This window comes from Mobula birostris, chromosome 3 (genome assembly GCF_030028105.1).
Source record: "Mobula birostris isolate sMobBir1 chromosome 3, sMobBir1.hap1, whole genome shotgun sequence".
Taxonomy (NCBI): domain Eukaryota; kingdom Metazoa; phylum Chordata; class Chondrichthyes; order Myliobatiformes; family Myliobatidae; genus Mobula; species Mobula birostris.
Window position 1 is genome coordinate 231,715,185 of NC_092372.1, and position 18,174 is coordinate 231,733,358.

Here is an 18,174-nt window from a genome sequence, read left to right on the forward strand (position 1 = left end):
TGAATAGCAAATGAATACAATTCTCGTTATTAGTAATTATAACCCGAACAAGCTGCTAGAGAGAACCACTGTCTCAGCAGTTAACATCACAGAGAAGCCATTTTTATTATAACATAACAAAGAAGCCATTTTTATTAGCCTTAGCAGTAACATAAAAGAAGAAATCCCTTACACTATCTAAGTCTCTCTGCAGTCTCTCTTTTTTTCTGGCTGGCTGCCAAGCTGTAGGAAACCATAGAAACTACAGCACAGAAACAGGCCTTTTGGCCCTTCTTGGCCGTGCCGAACCATTTTCTGCCTAGTCCCACTGACCTGCACACGGACCATATCCCTCCATACACTTCCCATCCATGTATCTGTCCAATTTATTCTTAAATGTTAAAAAAGAACCCGCATTTACCACCTCGTCTGGCGGCTCATTCCATACTCCCACTACTCTCTGTGTGAAGAAGCCCCCCCTAATGTTCCCTTTAAACTTTTCCCCCCTCACCCTTAACCCATGTCCTCTGGTTTTTTTTTCTCCCCTTGCCTCAGTGGAAAAGCCTACTTGCATTCACTCTGTCTATACCCATCATAATTTTATATACCTCTATCAAATCTCCCCTTATTCTTCGATGCTCCAGGGAATAAAGTCCTAATCTATTCAACCTTTCTCTGTAACTGAGTTTCTCGAGTCCCGGCAACATCCTTGTAAACCTTCTCTGCACTCTTTCAACCTTATTTATATCCTTCCTGTAATTTTGTGACCAAAACTGAACACAATACTCCAGATTCGGCCTCACCAATGCCTTATACAACCTCATCATAACATTCCAGGTCTTATACTCAATACTTTGATTAATAAAGGCCAATGTACCAAAAGCTCTCTTTACGACCCTGTCTACCTGTGACGCCACTTTTAGGGAATTTTGTATCTGTATTCCCAGATCCCTCTGTTCCACTGCACTCCTCAGTGCCTTACCATTAGCCCTGTATATTCTAGGTTGGTTTGTCCTTCCAACATGCAATACCTCACACTTGTCAGTATTAAACTCCATCTGCAATTTTTCAGCCCATTTTTCCAGCTGGTCCAAGTCCCTCTGCAGGCTCTGAAAACCTTCCTCACTGTCTACTACACCTCCAATCTTTGTATCATCAGCAAATTTGCTGATCCAATTTACCACATTATCATCCAGGTCATTGATATAGATAACAAATAACAATGGACCCAGCACTGATCCCTGTGGCACACCACTAGTCACAGGCCTCCACTCGGAGAAGCAATTCTCTACTACCACTCTTTGGCTTCTTCCATTGAGCCAATGTCAAATCCAATTTACCACCTCTCCATGTATACCTAGTGACTGAATTTTCCTAACTAACCTCCCAAGCGGGACCTTGTTAAAGGCCTTACTGAAGTCCATGTAGACAATATCCACTGCCTTATCTTCATCCACTTTCCTGGTAACCTCCTCGAAAAACTCCAATAGATTGGTCAAACATGACCTACCACGCACAAAGCCATGTTGACTCTCCCTGATAAGTCCCTGTCTATCCAAATGCTTGTAGATTTTGTTTCTTAGTACTCCCTCCAATAACTTACCTACTACCGACGTTAAGCTTACTGGCCTATAATTTCCCGGATTACTTTTCGATCCTTTTTTAAACAACTGAACAACATGAGCTACTCTCCAATCCTCTGGCACCTCACCTGTAGACAGTGACATTTTAAATATTTCTGCCAGGGTCCCCGCAATTTCAACACTAGTCTCCTTCAAGGTCCGAGGGAACACCCTGTCAGGTTTCTTCAACACTACCCGCTTCTCCACCTATCTTTGTGTCATTGGCAAATGTTAGCCACAAATCCATTAATCCCATAGTCCAAATCATTGACATACAGGTCTCCATTGTCCTAGAATGAAAAGTCTTATCCTGAGAGCAGGTGTGGTAGAGATGGAGGATTAGAGAGAAGAAGTGGATGGGGAGAGGTATAGTCCAGGTAGCTGTGAGAGTCTGTGCATTTAAAATAGACAATAGTAGATAAACTGTCTCCAGAGATAGATCGAGAAAAGGGAGGGAGGTGTCAGAAATGGACCAATTAAATTTGAGGGCAGGTTGGAAGTTGGAGGCAAAGTTGATGAAGTCGATGAGCTTGGCATGGGTGCAGAAAGCAGCACCAATGCAGTCGTCAATGTAGTGTAGGAAAAGTGGGGGACAGACACCAGTGTAGGCTTGGAACATAGACTGTTCCATGTAACTGACAACAAGGTAGGCAAGGCTGGGACCCATGTGAGTGCCCATGGCTATACCTTTCATTTGAAACAAGTGGAAGGAGCCAAAGGAGAAATTATTAAGAGTAAGGACAAGTTCTGCTAGAGGGAGGGGAGTGGTGGTGGAGGGAACTGGTTGGGTCTGGTGTCCAGAAAGAAATGGAGAGCTTTGAGGCTTTCCTGGTGGATGATGGAGGTGTACAGGGACTGGACATCCATAGTGAAATTAAGTTGTGCTGCAATTACATTGCTTCCTCAGCACTACCTACCCCTCCACCTATCTTCGTATCATCCACAAACTCTGCCACAAAACCATAAATCCCATTGTCTAATTCATTGTCAAACAAATGATAAGTAGCAGTTCCCAATACTGGCCCTCAGGAACACCACTAGTCACTGGCAGCTAACCAGAAAAGGCCAAGGGTTGATAGCTATAATTTATAAATGGATATTGAATTTACGAATGATATCTAACGATAAAATTAAAGGCGCCTGGGAATTGGAAGTTCAAGAGTCATTTTCAGATGATCAATGGAGTAAAATTCTTCATTTGGTTAATAATTCATCTACTTGTGCCTGTCATTCCTTGATACAGTTCAAGATAGTGCATCGGGCTCATATGTCAAAGGATAAACTAACACGTATTTTTTCCAACACCAGTCCTATTTGTGACAGATGTAATATTGAGGTGGCCACTTTAACTCATATGTTTTGGTCTTGTATAAAACTAGACAATTTTTGGAGAGATGTTTTTAAAACATTATCAAAAGTCTTGAATCTGGACCTACAACCTAATTTACTTAAGGCAATCTTTGGGATTACCCCATCGAAACCAGGAAATATTCCTGTTTCTGCTCAACGTATGATAGCCTTTTCAACTATATTGGCTAGGAGAGCCATTTTACTGAAGTGGAAGGATTCTAATCTTTTATTGGCTTTCCTCCATTATGTCCTGTTTAAGTTTAGAGAAAATAAGAAGTCAGACATTTGATACATCCTTTAAATTTGAGCAAATCTGGTGACCTTTTATTCAATATTTTCATTTGATTTGATTTATTACTCTTCCAATTTTTTTTTTCCAAAGTTTTAGATTTGATTAGAAAGTCTTTCATTTTCTTTTCTGGTCGTATCCTCAGAATGGACTGCCCAGTCCCTTTTTTGTATAGTGCAGTGGTTTTCTTTTCCTCATTTAAAATTCAAAGTTTTTTTCTTTCCTCTTTATGAACTGATAAGAGGAGAATTGCTGTTTTCTCTTTTATTGTATATTATACACTAGCTTAACACTATGATTTTGATAATGTCTATTTTAATCTGTATGGTTATTGATATATATTTGAGATAATTCTCCTCTTGTTTGTATTTATGTTCCTTTTAAATCAATAAAAAGATTAATAAAGAAAGAAAAGGCCACTTTTATTCCCACTTGCTGCCTCCTGCCTGGCAGTCATTCCACTATCCACGCCAGTATCTTTCCTATAATGCTTTCGGATTTTACCTTGTGTGGCGCCTTATCAAATGCCTTCTGAAAATCCAAGTAAATGACATCCACTGCATCTCCTTTGTCCATCCTGCTTGTTACTTCTTCAAAGAACTCTAACAGATTTGTGAGGCAAGATTTCCCTTTACATACTGACTTTGACTTATTTTATCATTAGTGTCCAAGTACCCCAAAACCTCATCCTTAATAATAGACTCCAACACTTTCCCAACCACAGAGGTTAGGCTAACTCACCTATAATTTTCTTTCTTTTGCCCTCCTCCCTTCTTAAAGAGTGGGGAGTGACATTTACAATCTTCCTGTCCTCCACGACCATGCTAGAATCAAGTGATTCTTGAAAGATCATGACCAATGCATCTGTTGTCTCTTCAGCAACCTCTCTTAGGACTTTGGGATGTTGTCCATCTGGCCCAGATGACATCCACCTTAAGACCTTCGAGTTTGCCTAGCAGTGGCATTCACTGCTACTCCCTTACACTCACAGACCTCTGGCACACTGCTAGTGTCTTCCACAGTAAAGATTGTTGAAAAGTACCCATTAAATTCATCTGCCATTTCTTTGTCTCCCATTAATATCTCACCAGCATCATTTTCTAGTGTTCCAATATCATCTCTTGCCTCCCTTTCACTCTTTACATAACTGAAAATACTATTAATATCCTGCTTTATATTACTGGCTAGTTTGCCCTCATATTTTATCTTTTTCCTACTTAGAGCATTTTTAGTTGCCTTTTGTTGGATTTTAGAAGCTTCCCAATCATCCAATTTCCCACTCACTTATGCTACCTTATATGCCTTTCCTTGGCTTTTATGCAGTCCTTAACTTTCTTTGTTGCCTAGCCCTGCCATTTGAGAACTACTTCTTCTGTGGGATTTATCTATCCTGCACCTTGTGAACTATTCCCAGAAACTTCAGCCACCTCTGATCTGCCGTGATCTCTGCCAGTATCCTCCGATCACTTGGGCAAGCTTCTCTCGGAATCCTCTGTAATTCCCTTTATTCCATTGCGGTATCAATACATGTGATTTATACATTTCCCTCTCAAATTGCAGTATGAATTCAATCATATTATGATCATTGACTCCTAAGGGTTCCTTTTCGTTAGACTCCCTCATAAGAACTAAGTTTTTACACAACACCCAATGTAAGATAACCTTTCCCCAAGTAGGCTCAAGCACATCATAGCCACAGTTGCAGGCTGCCAGCAAAATCCTGATTGATTTGATTTGACGCAAATGACGCGTTTCATGCATGCTTCGATGTACATGTGACAAATAAAGTTAATCTTTCAGATCTTTTATCTTCAATCAAATGTACTTTGATGAGAGATTAAATGCCCCTCTATTCCACAACACCCCCAGTGATTGACTATTCACTGTATGAGAGAGATCTGGTTTAACTTACTAAAATTCAACACTTCACAGTTCTCTGAATTTGCGGATCTCCTGCTCACTTATCCTGCATGTCGATATCGCCCTATTATTTTTGATAACTGTTTTCACTGTCGATTTCCACCTATTTCAGTTTCAACTGTGGGCTTACTATATACATTCACCATCCATATTCACATGCTGAAAGTAGCTACACAAATTGATAGTGAGGTAAAGAAGGCATATGGCATGTGTTAATAATTACAGGAGATTCTGCAGATACTGGAAATCCAGAGTAATACACACAAAATGTTGGATGAACGCAGGAGGTCAGCCATTTCTTTGGAGAGGAATAAACCAAAATAAAATTCATATTGAGACCTTTCATCCAGACTCAGCATATGGCATGCTTGCCTTTTTATTTAGGCCCCTTAAACCAGCGTGTATAACTTAATTCACCCCAAGTCTGGACTGATTTTATGACCTGCACACTCACTTTCAAAGACGCTTTACAACTTGAGTTCTCAGTATTATTTTTATTTGGATGTTCACACTTTCTCTTGCTTTGCACATTAGTTGTTTGTCAGTTTTGATCTCCATGTATTGATTTTCTAAATTCTACTGTATGTCTTTATTTTTCCTGTAACTGCCTGCAAGAAAGTTGTCATACAGACTGTAATTGATAATAAATTTATTTTGAACTTTGAACTGAATTCAAGAGTTGGTAATTATGTTACAGCTTTATAAAACTCTGGTTAGTCTGCATCTCGTTCTAGTCATCCCATTAACAGGAGGATGTTGAGGCCATACAGAGGGTTTAAAAGAGGTGATTACTAGAAGATTAGTTGGACATTTGAATACTAATTAATTTAGCTTAGTAGAACATTATGGGCCAAATCCCCTAGAGTTCAGGAAAATGAGGGGAGATCGTATAGGTGATATGCAATGGTGAGGGGTGTAGACAGGGCAAGTACATGCAGGGCTTTCCCCCTCGTGTTGGGTGGGACTTAAACTAGAGGTCATAGTCACAGAGTTATGAGGCAAAATATTTGATGGGGAGTCTGAGTGGGAACTTCACTCAGTGGCTGTTGCGAGTGTGGAACAATTTGCCAGTGGAAGTGGTAACTGTGGGCTGAGTTGTATCATTTAAGAAATGTTTGGATAGGTACATGGATGGGAGGGGGTTTGAGCAGTGTGGTTTTTGTCAGTGTAGATTGGACAATGCAGAAGATCAAGTCGGCAATGTCCTCTTTCTCAATGCTAGTGCATATGCCTCTACAGTTTATTGACTACACTTCTGCCTTTAGTACTACAATTAAAAATTTAACTGCCAAAATCCTAGACCTGGGGTGTCAATGCCTCCCTCTGCAACTGGATCCTTAACTTCCTGACCAACAGACTACAACCATTCAGGATTTGCAGCAACAGCTCAACTACAATTATTCTCAACAATGTTACCCCATATGGCTGTGTTGTCACATCCCCCTGCTCGTCCCCTGTATACTCATTACTCCGTGGCCATATTGTGCTCAAACCCCATCTCTAACTTGGCAGATGATACCATCATAGTTACCATATTTCAAATAATGATTCCGAGTACAGGAAGGAGGCAGATAGCTTAGTGTCATTTGTCATGAAAAAGGAGCTGGTCACTGACTTCGGAAAGTGGGTGGGGGGAAGAGCACCTGCTGCTGTCTACATCAATGATCTTAATGCTGAGAGGGTCGAGGGCTTCATGTTCTAACAAGTAAACATCACCAACAGCCTGTCCATTACTCAGTGCCACGACTAGAAAAGCTCAGCAATGTCTTTACTTCCTCAGGAAGTTCAAGAAGTTTGGCATGTCTGTCAACACTGAGTCACTTACGGTTCACCACAGAAAGCATCAGATCAAGATGGACAACAGCTTCGGACGGCTTTGAAAATTACTGCAGGAGCAGGAAATCAGGCTCTGTTTACACTTGCTGAAGCAGTCAGCATAACCAAAGACCTCAACGAGCCGGGATTTTCTTGCTTCCAATTGCCAAATCTGACTGTATACCTCCTTTCTTTTGCTGACCACAGACTCGATATATGTCAATGGCCTGAACTCCCCAAAGCTGTCCACATTACCCTGCACTCCAACAGGATCATGCTGGACCTGTACAACACAGAAGGTCAGAATAGATCTGCACAAAATGAACAGAAGTCATATTACAATCAACTTCTCTCACTGCTGCTGAACCATCTTATTTGCCTCTTTCTCAGTTCTGAGGGAAATTCTTTCCGCGATTGCAGCAGGACAATGACTATTGAAGTATCTCCATGCTAATTATATTGGGGGTTTAAATGAAATGTGCTAAAGTCCTCATCTGTCTCATATCAGATCTGGAGTCAGGTGAGAGGGACAATGTGAATGAAAAGAGAAAGAGAGGAGAGGAAAATTAAAGACAATAGAGCACATGGGAAAAGACGAAGGATCAGTCATCCCATTGAAGAGGGGCAGATAAGATCTTAGGACTGCAGATTTATGGCATGGGGCATGACAGGGAATTAATTAAAATTATACAGTTCATTTAAACAGTAGTACCTAATCATAATAATAATAATGTCAAGATTATTCAACTATTTATCTTCTCAGTAACAAAAAACACAGATCTGTCATGGGATCCTTAATACATTTTTGCTTCAGCTGTAGATAGGTCAGATTCTCCTTGGTGTTGGGGTCAAAGAATCCCTTGGTGTCATCTCCTTCATCAGCTAGAATCTTGTTCATCTCCTCATCAAACATCCCTCTCTTGTATGCTACATTGACAGGCAGGCGATGACTGTGTACCGGGTCAATTATGCCCCCCGTGGCAATCTGTGCCTCCAGCAGACGAATCCCATGTTCCTTGATGATCAAATCCTTCTTCAGAGCCTGGAACAAGGAGATGATGTTGCCAGTGTAGGGGTCTTTGTATCCAGTGACTGCTCTTTCTGCAGACAGCAACTTCGCATGGAGCTCTTTTCCAATGAGCCCGTTCTTAACTGCCTCATCCACTGTGAGCTTCATGTTCTTGACAGGGTCAATGACAAAGCCAGTTGCCGCCTGAGCTTCCAGCAGGATTAGGGCTGTTCCAGGCATCAGTAGGCCTTTCTTCATGGCTTGGTAGATGCTCATCTTCTCATTGGTTGACCCTACAAGGATGCCGGCGATGCTGTCTGATCCCTTGAGATAGATCTTCACTGACTCCAACTCACTGACTTCTTGCACAGTCTTCTTCCCCTCCTTCAGATCCAGCAATGTTGCCTCATCAATAACCTCTGACTCCACCAATTCCTGCAGGGAAATATCCGCTCGGAGACCGCTGAAGGTGACTGAGGTGACCAAATGGGTTTGTCTTGCCTCAACTCTTGTGGTGATGGTTGTGATCACCGTCGCCATATCAATCTCCTTCCTGTTATACCTATCAATCAATGATATGCGCTCCTCTTCAGTGAAGAGCTTAGAATGAAGAAGACACCACAGCGTGAAGGTGAGAGTTGTCTTTCGAAAGGCGGCTTCAATCTCTTCTGCAGTGTAGAGCACAGGGCTCTGACACGGCAGAGCAACAGAGGGACTGACGGCATTGGCCTGGCTTTGTGTTTGCTGAATAATGGTCGTTATTTTTGTTATGATGGTCTTTATGTCAACTTGCCTCAATCTGTACATCTCCATCAGCTCCTTCCTCTTCTCCTCTGTGAAATACTCAGAGTGCAGGATTTCCCAAATTGAGATGGATCTGCCTTTGAACTTGCCACATGATACAAACATGGTCTCCTTCTGAAATGCGCTCAGTATTTCATCAGTGGTGTATCCCTGGCGATTCTTCACGCTTCCATCTAATACCTTCAGTAAGCATAGACCTGTGTCCTTGTCACTCACACACCTCTGCTTCAGTTGTAGATAGGTCAGATTCTCCTTGGTGTTGGGGTCGATGAATCCCTTGGTGTCATCTCCTTCATCAGCCAGAATCTTGTTCATCTCCTCATCAAACATCCCTCTCTTGTATGCCACATCGACAGGGAGGCGATGACTGTGTACCGGGTCAATGATGCCTCCCGTGGCAATCTGTGCCTCCAGCAGGCGAATCCCATGTTCCTTGATGATCAAATCCTTCTTCAGAGCCTGGAACAAGGAGATGATATTGCCAGTGTAGGGGTCTTTGTATCCAGTGACTGCTCTTTCTGCAGACAGCAGCTTCGCATGGAGCTCTTTTCCAATGAGCCCATTCTTAACTGCCTCATCCACTGTGAGCTTCATGTTCTTGACTGGGTCAATGACAAAGCCAGTCGCCGCCTGAGCTTCCAGCAGGATTAGGGCTGTTCCAGGCATCAGTAGGCATTTCTTCATGGCTTGGTAGATGCTCATCTTCTCATTGGTTGACCCTACAAGGATGCCGGCGATGCTGTCTGATCCCTTGAGATAGATCTTCACTGACTCCAACTCACTGACTTCTTGCACAGTCTTCTTCCCCTCCTTCAGATCCAGCAACGTTGCCTCATCAATAACCTCTGACTCCACCAATTCCTGCAGGGAAATATCCGCTCGGAGACCGCTGAAGGTGACTGAGGTGACCAAATGGGTTTGTCTTGCCTCAACTCTTGTGGTGATTGTTGTGATCACCGTCGCCATATCAATCTCCTTCCTGTTATACCTATCAATCAATGATATGCGCTCCTCTTCAGTGAAGAGTTCAGAATGAAGAAGACACCACAGCGTGAAGGTGAGAGTTGACTTTCGAAAGGCGGCTTCAATCTCTTCTGCAGTGTAGAGCACAGGGCTCTGACACGGCAGAGCAACAGAGGGACTGACGGCATTGGCCTGGCTTTGTGTTTGCTGAATAATGGTCGTTATTTTTGTTATGATGGTCTTTATGTCAACTTGCCTCAATCTGTACATCTCCATCAGCTCCTTCCTCTTCTCCTCTGTGAAATCCTCAGAGTGCAGGATTTCCCAAATTGAGATGGATCTGCCTTTGAACTTGCCACATGATACAAACATGGTCTCCTTCTGAAATGCGCTCATTATTTCATCAGTGGTGTATCCCTGGCGATTCTTCACGCTTCCATCTAATATCTTCAGTAAGCATAGACCTGTGTCCTTGTCACTCACACATCTCTGCTTCAGCTGTAGATAGGTCAGATTCTCCTTGGTGTTGGGGTCGATGAATCCCTTGGTGTCATCTCCTTCATCAGCCAGAATCTTGTTCATCTCCTCATCAAACATCCCTCTCTTGTATGCCACATCGACAGGGAGGCGATGACTGTGTACCGGGTCAATGATGCCTCCCGTGGCAATCTGTGCCTCCAGCAGGCGAATCCCATGTTCCTTGATGATCAAATCCTTCTTCAGAGCCTGGAACAAGGAGATGATGTTGCCAGTGTAGGGGTCTTTGTATCCAGTGACTGCTCTTTCTGCAGACAGCAGCTTCGCATGGAGCTCTTTTCCAATGAGCCCGTTCTTAACTGCCTCATCCACTGTGAGCTTCATGTTCTTGACAGGGTCAATGACAAAGCCAGTTGCTGCCTGAGCTTCCAGCAGGATTAGGGCTGTTCCAGGCATCAGTAGGCCTTTCTTCATGGCTTGGTAGATGCTCATCTTCTCATTGGTTGACCCTACAAGGATGCCGGCGATGCTGTCTGATCCCTTGAGATAGATCTTCACTGACTCCAACTCACTGACTTCTTGCACAGTCTTCTTCCCCTCCTTCAGATCCAGCAACATTGCCTCATCAATAACCTCTGACTCCACCAATTCCTGCAGGGAAATATCCGCTCGGAGACCGCTGAAGGTGACTGAGGTGTCCAAATGGCTTTGTCTTGCCTCAACTCTTGTGGTGATGGTTATGATCACCGTTGACATATCAATCTCCTTCCTGTTATACCTGTCAATCAATGATATGCGCTCCTCTTCAGTGAAGAGCTTAGAATGAAGAAGACACCACAGCGTGAAGGTGAGAGTTGTCTTTCGAAAGGTGGCTTCAGTCTCTTCTGCAGTGTAGAGCACAGGGCTCTGACACGACACAGCAACAGAGGGACTGACGGCATTGGCCTGGCTTTGTGTTTGCTGAATAATGGTCGTTATTTTTGTTATGATGGTCTTTATGTCAACTTGCCTCAATCTGTACATCTCCATCAGCTCCTTCCTCTTCTCCTCTGTGAAATCCTCAGAGTGCAGGATTTCCCAAATTGAGATGGATCTGCCTTTGAACTTGCCACATGATACAAACATGGTCTCCTTCTGAAATGCGCTCATTATTTCATCAGTGGTGTATCCCTGGCGATTCTTCACGCTTCCATCTAATATCTTCAGTAAGCATAGACCTGTGTCCTTGTCACTCACACATCTCTGCTTCAGCTGTAGATAGGTCAGATTCTCCTTGGTGTTGGGGTCGATGAATCCCTTGGTGTCATCTCCTTCATCAGCCAGAATCTTGTTCATCTCCTCATCAAACATCCCTCTCTTGTATGCCACATCGACAGGGAGGCGATGACTGTGTACCGGGTCAATGATGCCTCCCGTGGCAATCTGTGCCTCCAGCAGGCGAATCCCATGATCCTTGATGATCAAATCCATCTTCAGAGCCTGGAACAAGGAGATGATGTTGCCGTTGTAGGGGTCTTTGTATCCAGTGACTGCTCTTTCTGCAGACAGCAGCTTTGCACGCAGTTCTTTGCCTATGAGACCCCTCTCAACTGCCTGGTCCACGGTGAGTTTCAGATTCCTGACTGGGTCTATGAGAAAGCCCGTCGCTGCTTGAGCTTCCAGTAGGATCAAGGCTGTTCCGGGCATGAGCAGGCGGTTTTTTAGTGCCTCGTAAATGCCCATCTTCTGATTGGAGTTTTCCAGAATTATGCCCGCAATGCTGCTTGATCCTTGCAGGTATCTCTTCACAGATTCCATCTGCAGAAGGTCTTGCATTGTTGTCCTGCCTTCACTGAGGTCCTTGAACGTATCGCTTACTATTACCTGAGAGTTCACAAGTTCCTGCACGGAAACTTTCTTTCGGAATCCATCCACTGTCATTGTGCAGCTGGATTGTCTTTCAGTCTCCTCAATGATCCTGGTAAAAAGGCTAATGATCTGTTGGATTGTCAACGATCCAGAACTGTACTGCTCTAGCACTTCTTTTCTCTTTTTGTCTGTGACATATTTAGAATTTAGAAATTCCCAGATTGTCAAGGTCCTTCCCTGAAATATGCCCATTGTGCTGGAGAAGGTGGTCTGTTTGAAAATTACTTCTGTCTTTTTATCTATATAATGGAGGTCTCTCAAGCACAAGAGGCAGAGGCCAGTTTCCTCCTCATTTACACACCTCTGCTTCAGCTGTAGATAGGTCAGGTTCTCCTTGGTGTTGGGGTCGAAGAATCCCTTGGTGTCATCTCCTTCATCAGCCAGAATCTTGTTCATCTCCTCATCAAACATCCCTCTCTTGTACGCCACATCGACAGGGAGGCGATGACTGTGTACCGGGTCAATGATGCCTCCTGTGGCAATCTGTGCCTCCAGCAGGCGAATCCCATGTTCCTTGATAATCAAATCCTTCTTCAGAGCCTGGAACAAGGAGATGATGTTGCCGGTGTAGGGGTCTTTGTATCCAGTGACTGCCCTTTCTGCAGACAGCAGCTTCTCATGGAGCTCTTTTCCAACGAGACCGTTCTTAACTGCCTCGTCCACTGTGAGCTTCACGTTATTGACTGGGTCAATGAGAAAGCCAGTTGCCGCCTGAGCTTCCAGCAGGATTAGGGCTGTTCCAGGCATCAGTAGGCGTTTCTTCATGGCTTGGTAGATGCTCATCTTCTCATTGGTTTTCTCCACCAGGACTCCAGCGATACTGCATGTTCCTGTTAGATACTGCTCCACAGACTGGAGTTCGGTAACTTCTTGAACTGTGGTGATCCCTTTCTCCAGTTTGTCGTAGAGTTCCTTATCAATGATGTTTGATTCCAGGAGTTGCTCTGCAGTCACCCTGCGCCTCAGTCCACGGAAGGTGGCCATCTTTTTCTCCCTCTCTGTTTGTTCAATTTTTGTCGTGACAACGGTGATGATTTTCTCGATGGTGGCTTTACCGGACTTGAAATCTTTGATAAACTCACAGATTTGTTCGGCAGTGAAATATTCTGAATTGATGACTTCCCATAATGCCACTTCTCGGACTCTGAACCGGCCAGCTTTCACTGAAACCAAAGTCTTTCTGAAGATGCTCTTTATTTGTTCATCAGTGGAAATCTGGATCCCTTTCACCACTTTATCTGTGATGATCAGCAGGCAGAGACCGGAGCTTGGCTCAGTCACACATCTCTGCTTCAGCTCCAGGTAGCTGAGGTTCTCCTGGGTGTTTGGGTCAAAAAATCCCTTGGTGTCGTCACTGGGGTCAGAGAGAATATTGTTCATCTCCTGATCAAACATTCCTCGCTGATAGGCATCCTCCACGGAAATCCGATCGCCAGAGGTCGGATCGATGATGCCACCCGTGGCTATTTGAGCTTCCAACAGCCGGATGCCATGGGAGCTCACCACCAGCTCCTTCTTCATGGCTTGGAATAGGGAGATGGTATTCCCTGTGGCGGGATCCTTGTAACCTGATAGGGCCTTCTCTGCAGACAGCAATTTGTCGTATACATCAGGGCCAATGATCCCAGCCTGCAGAGCTTCATCCACGGGCAGCCTCTGCTCTGTCACCGGGTCAATGACAGAACCCGTGGCAGCTTGGGCTTCCAGCAGAAGTAGAGCTCTGCCGGGCGGAAGCAGTTTCTTTTTGAAGGCCTGGTAGATGCTCATCTTCTCATTGGTTGAATGAATGAGGAGCCCGGCAATGCTGCTGCTGGGGCTGGTGTAGGGAGCCTTCATGGTGATGCATCCTTTGCTCAGCTCGTCACCTTTGGCCGCGGAGATGTGAGGCCCTGTGACGTCGCAGGCAGGGCGTGCATCCTCCAGACATCCTGTGTCCTGCATCATCTCCAACTGCCTCTAGCGCTTGGTCTGTTTCCTGTGCTGCCTCTGGCTGATCAAGTACCTCTTCTGCAGTGATAGTGGAGACTGTCAATCAAAGACAGAAGAAATCATTACTGGTCATAGCTGGGCTGTTGATCAGCTCCTAGAGAATCATACAACACGGAAACAGAAGATTTGGCCTCTTGGGTCCACGCTGACCAAAATGCCCCCTCAAATATAGTCACATTTACCCGTGTTTGGACTGTACCTGCTAAACCATTCCTATCCATGTACCTGTCCAACTGTCTTTTAAATGTTAATGCATTTCACCAGCCACGTCCTCTAGCAGCTCATTCCAGATACCCACCATCCTTTTTGTAAAAAAAAAAGCAAAGCTGACTCTTGGGTTTCTATTACATTGGATTTGTGAAAGGAAAATCATGTCTGACGAATCTCATAGAATTTTTTGAGGATGTAACTAGTAGAGTGAATAGGGGAGAACCAGTGGATGTGGTATATTTGGATTTTCAAAAGGCTTTTGACAAGGTCCCACACAGGAGATTAGTGTGCAAACTTAAAGCACACGGTATTGGGGGAAGGTATTGATGTGGATAGAGAATTGGTTGGCGGACAGGAAGCAAAGAGTGGGAATAAACAGGACCTTTTCAGAATGGCAGGCAGTGACTAGTCGGGTACCGCAAGGCTCAGTGCTGGGACCCCAGTTGTTTACAATATATATTAAGGTGACTTAGATGAGGGAATTAAATGCAGCATCTCCAAGTTTGCGGATGACACGAAGCTGGGCCGCAGTGTTAGCTGTGAGGAGGATGCTAAGAGGATGCAGGGTGACTTGGATAGGTTAGGTGAGTGGGCAAATTCATGGCAGATGCAATTTAATGTGGATAAATGTGAGGTTATCCACTTTGGTGGCAAAAACAGGAAAACAGATTATTATCTGAATGGCAAACAACAGGAATTCTGTAGATGCTGGAAATTCAAGCAACACACATCAAAGTTGCTGGTGAACACAGCAGGCCAAGCAGCATCTGTAGGAAGAGGTGCAGTCGACATTTCAGGCCGAGACCCGTCGTCCTGACGAAGGGTCTCGGCCTGAAACGTCGACTGCACCTCTTCCTACAGATGCTGCTTGGCCTGCTGCGTTCACCAGCAACTTTGATGTGTATTATCTGAATGGCGGCCGATTAGGAAAAGGGGAGGTGCAACGAGACCTGGGTGTCATTATACACCAGTCATTGAAAGTGGGCATGCAGGTACAGCAGGCGGTGAAAAAGGCGAATGGTATGCTGGCATTTATAGCAAGAGGATTCGAGTACAGGAGCAGGGAGGAGGTACTGCTGCAGTTGTACAAGGCCTTGGTGAGACCACACCAAGTGTGCAGTTTTGGTCCCCTATCTGAGGAAAGACATCCTTACCATAGAGGGGGTACAAAGAAGGTTCACCAGATTGATTGCTGGGATGGCAGGACTTTCATATGATGAAAGACTGGATCGACTAGGCTTATACTCGTTGGAATTTAGAAGATTGAGGGGGGATCTTATTGAAACGTATAAAATCCTAAAGGGATAGGACAGGCTAGATGCAGGAAGATTGTTCCCGATGTTGGGGAAGTCCAGAACGAGGGGTCACAGTTTGAGGATAAAAGGGAAGCCTTTTAGGACCGAGATTAGGAAAAACTACTTCACACAGAGAGTGGTGAATCTGTGGAATTCTCTGCCACAGGAAACAGTTGAGGCCAGTTCATTGGCTATATTTAAGAGGGAGTTAGATATGGCCCTTGTGGCTAAAGGGATCAGGGGGTATGGAGGGAAGGCTGGTACAGGATTCTGAGTTGGATGATCAGCCATGATCATACTGAATGGCGGTGCAGGCTCGAAGGGCTGAATGGCCTACTCCTGCACCTATTCTCTATGTTTCTATGTTTCTAAGTGGAGGAGTAGGTAGTGCTGAGGAAGCAATGCGATTGCAGAAGGATTCAGACAAATTGGAAGAATGGGTAAAAATTGGCAGATGGAATATAGTGTTGGGAAATGTATGATCATACATTTTGATAGAAAGAACAATAGTGCAGACTATTATCTAAAGGGGAGAAGGTTCCAACATCAGAGATGCAGGGGGACTTAGGAGTCCTCATGCAAGACTCTCTGAAGGTTAATTTACAGGTTGAGTCTGTGGTAAAGAAGGCAAATACAACGTTGGCATTTATTTCATGGGGAATAGAATATAAAATCAAGAAGGTAAGCTAAGCCTTTATAAGGCTAAACTTGGAGTATTGTCAACAGTTTTGGACCCTATATCTCAGAAAGGATGCGTTGGCATTGGAGAGAGTCCAGAGGATGTTCACGAGGATGACTCTGGGAACGAAAGGGTTACTATATGAGGAGCGTTTGGCAGCTTTGGACCTGTACTCACTGGAAGTTAGAATAATGCGGGGGAATCTCATTGAAGTGTACCGAATGTTGAAAGGACTAGGTAGGGTGGATGTGGAGATGATGTTTCCTGTGGTGGGGGTATCCAGAACTAGAGGGCACAGCCTCAAAATCGAGGGTGAACTTTTAGAACAGAGTTAAGCAGAATTTTTGTTTTAGCCAGAGAGTGGTGAATATGTGGAATGCTCCGCCACAGACTGCTGTGGAGGCCAAGTCCTGGTTATATTTAAGGCAGAAGTTGATCGTTTCCTGATTGATCAGGGCATCAAAGGACATGGCAGGAAGGCAGGTGTGTGAGGTTGAGTGGGATCCGGGATCAGACATGGTGGAATGCGGAGCAAGACTCAATGGGCTGAATGACCTAATTCTGCGCCTATGTCATATGGTTGGGGTCTTTGGCCGCTTTATCGAGGTAGTGAAACGTACATGTTTCGGCATGCACCCATCCATACCAACCTCCGAGGTTTAGAGTATCTAACGTTCCAACTGGCTCAGCCCCTTTAAGGTTCAGGACAGTCCCGCTAACCTGCAATCCTGTTTTGGGCGCCAAGGATTGAGTACTTAAAGAGCACCTGAATGGAGTTTCAGCGCTTGGCTCAGACTTTTACCCGCAGGGTTTTCAAACCATTGGTTTGGAGGAGTGGTGGTTGGTGGCGCTGGTTGTGGGGATATTGGGAATTCAGGTAGGAGGGAGGATCTGGAAAAAGATCCACAAATGGAGGGTTCGGGTGAGGGCGGGTTGGCAGGAGGAGGTTGGGGTGAAGTTGAATCTAGATCTAGAAAATGAAAAAAGACATAATTTTCCAATAATTTCAAGTGCTGGAGAGGAAGTGTGGGATGCTTTGAAAAAAGGAAGACTCCAAAGGTATTGTTTAAACCTGGCCCCGATCAGCCTCCTATCAATCCTATCAAATTAACTAGAGTTAAAATCAGATAAAGGAATATAGATTGTCTTCGTACTTTAAGAAGAGGTAATATGTTAATCGTTTGTAAGAATAAGAAGCAGTATGACAAGACGCTGCTTTTGAAAGCTTTAACTGGCAAAAAGTATTTATGTTGCCTAGTGAAAATAGAGGTGTTAGGGGTGTTATAACGGGTGTTCTGGTGGAGATTTTGATGGAAGTTAAATCTCATTCATTGGGAGGCATGGTTAAGGAGGTAGAGATCCCAAGTAGTCAGAAGTGGGGAAAGGATGGATAGTTTATCTGTATTGACATATCATGATGAGGTGAAGCTCCCTGATGAAGTTAGCTTGGGGTATGTTAGTTATAATGTATGAGCTTAGGTTCCACCCCCACTTAGGTGTCACAAACGTTGGAGGTTTTGACATGTTGTCGCAGTATGTTGTGGGAAACTAAGATGTAGTAAGTGTGATGGGGAACATAAGTATGAAGATTGTGAAGGTGTAAAGTTCAATTGTTGTGACTGAAAAGGAGAACATAGAGCAGCTTATAGAGGATGTGAAGTGCTGAAGAAGGCAGCTGAAGTTCAACAGGTTAAAGTAGAGTTAGGAGTGTCTTATGCACAGGCCTTGCAAAAAGTTAAACCGAATGTTGATAAAATATTACTAGTCAGAGAACAATCTGAAGTCGGATGCTAAATGTCAGTATCATAGTTTTCTTACTACAGATACCTTTCTAGTTGATAAAATCAAGTTTGTGATGTTTATAA

At 44.2% G+C, this 18,174-nt stretch overlaps 1 protein-coding gene across 3 annotated transcripts in view; it reads right to left on the reverse strand.

Annotated features, from left to right (window-relative positions):
• Positions 1–516: 516 nt before the first annotated feature.
• The window catches only part of LOC140195650 (epiplakin-like), a 67,037-nt gene continuing 49,379 nt past the window's right edge, over positions 517–18,174 (reverse strand). For all 3 annotated transcript variants that reach the window (XM_072254346.1, XM_072254343.1, XM_072254345.1), the window contains exon 3: positions 517–14,161. In XM_072254346.1, the coding sequence (XP_072110447.1) occupies positions 7,727–14,080 (6,354 nt within the window). In that variant the 5' untranslated portion in view covers positions 14,081–14,161 and the 3' untranslated portion in view covers positions 517–7,726. The remainder of the gene's footprint in view (positions 14,162–18,174) is intronic.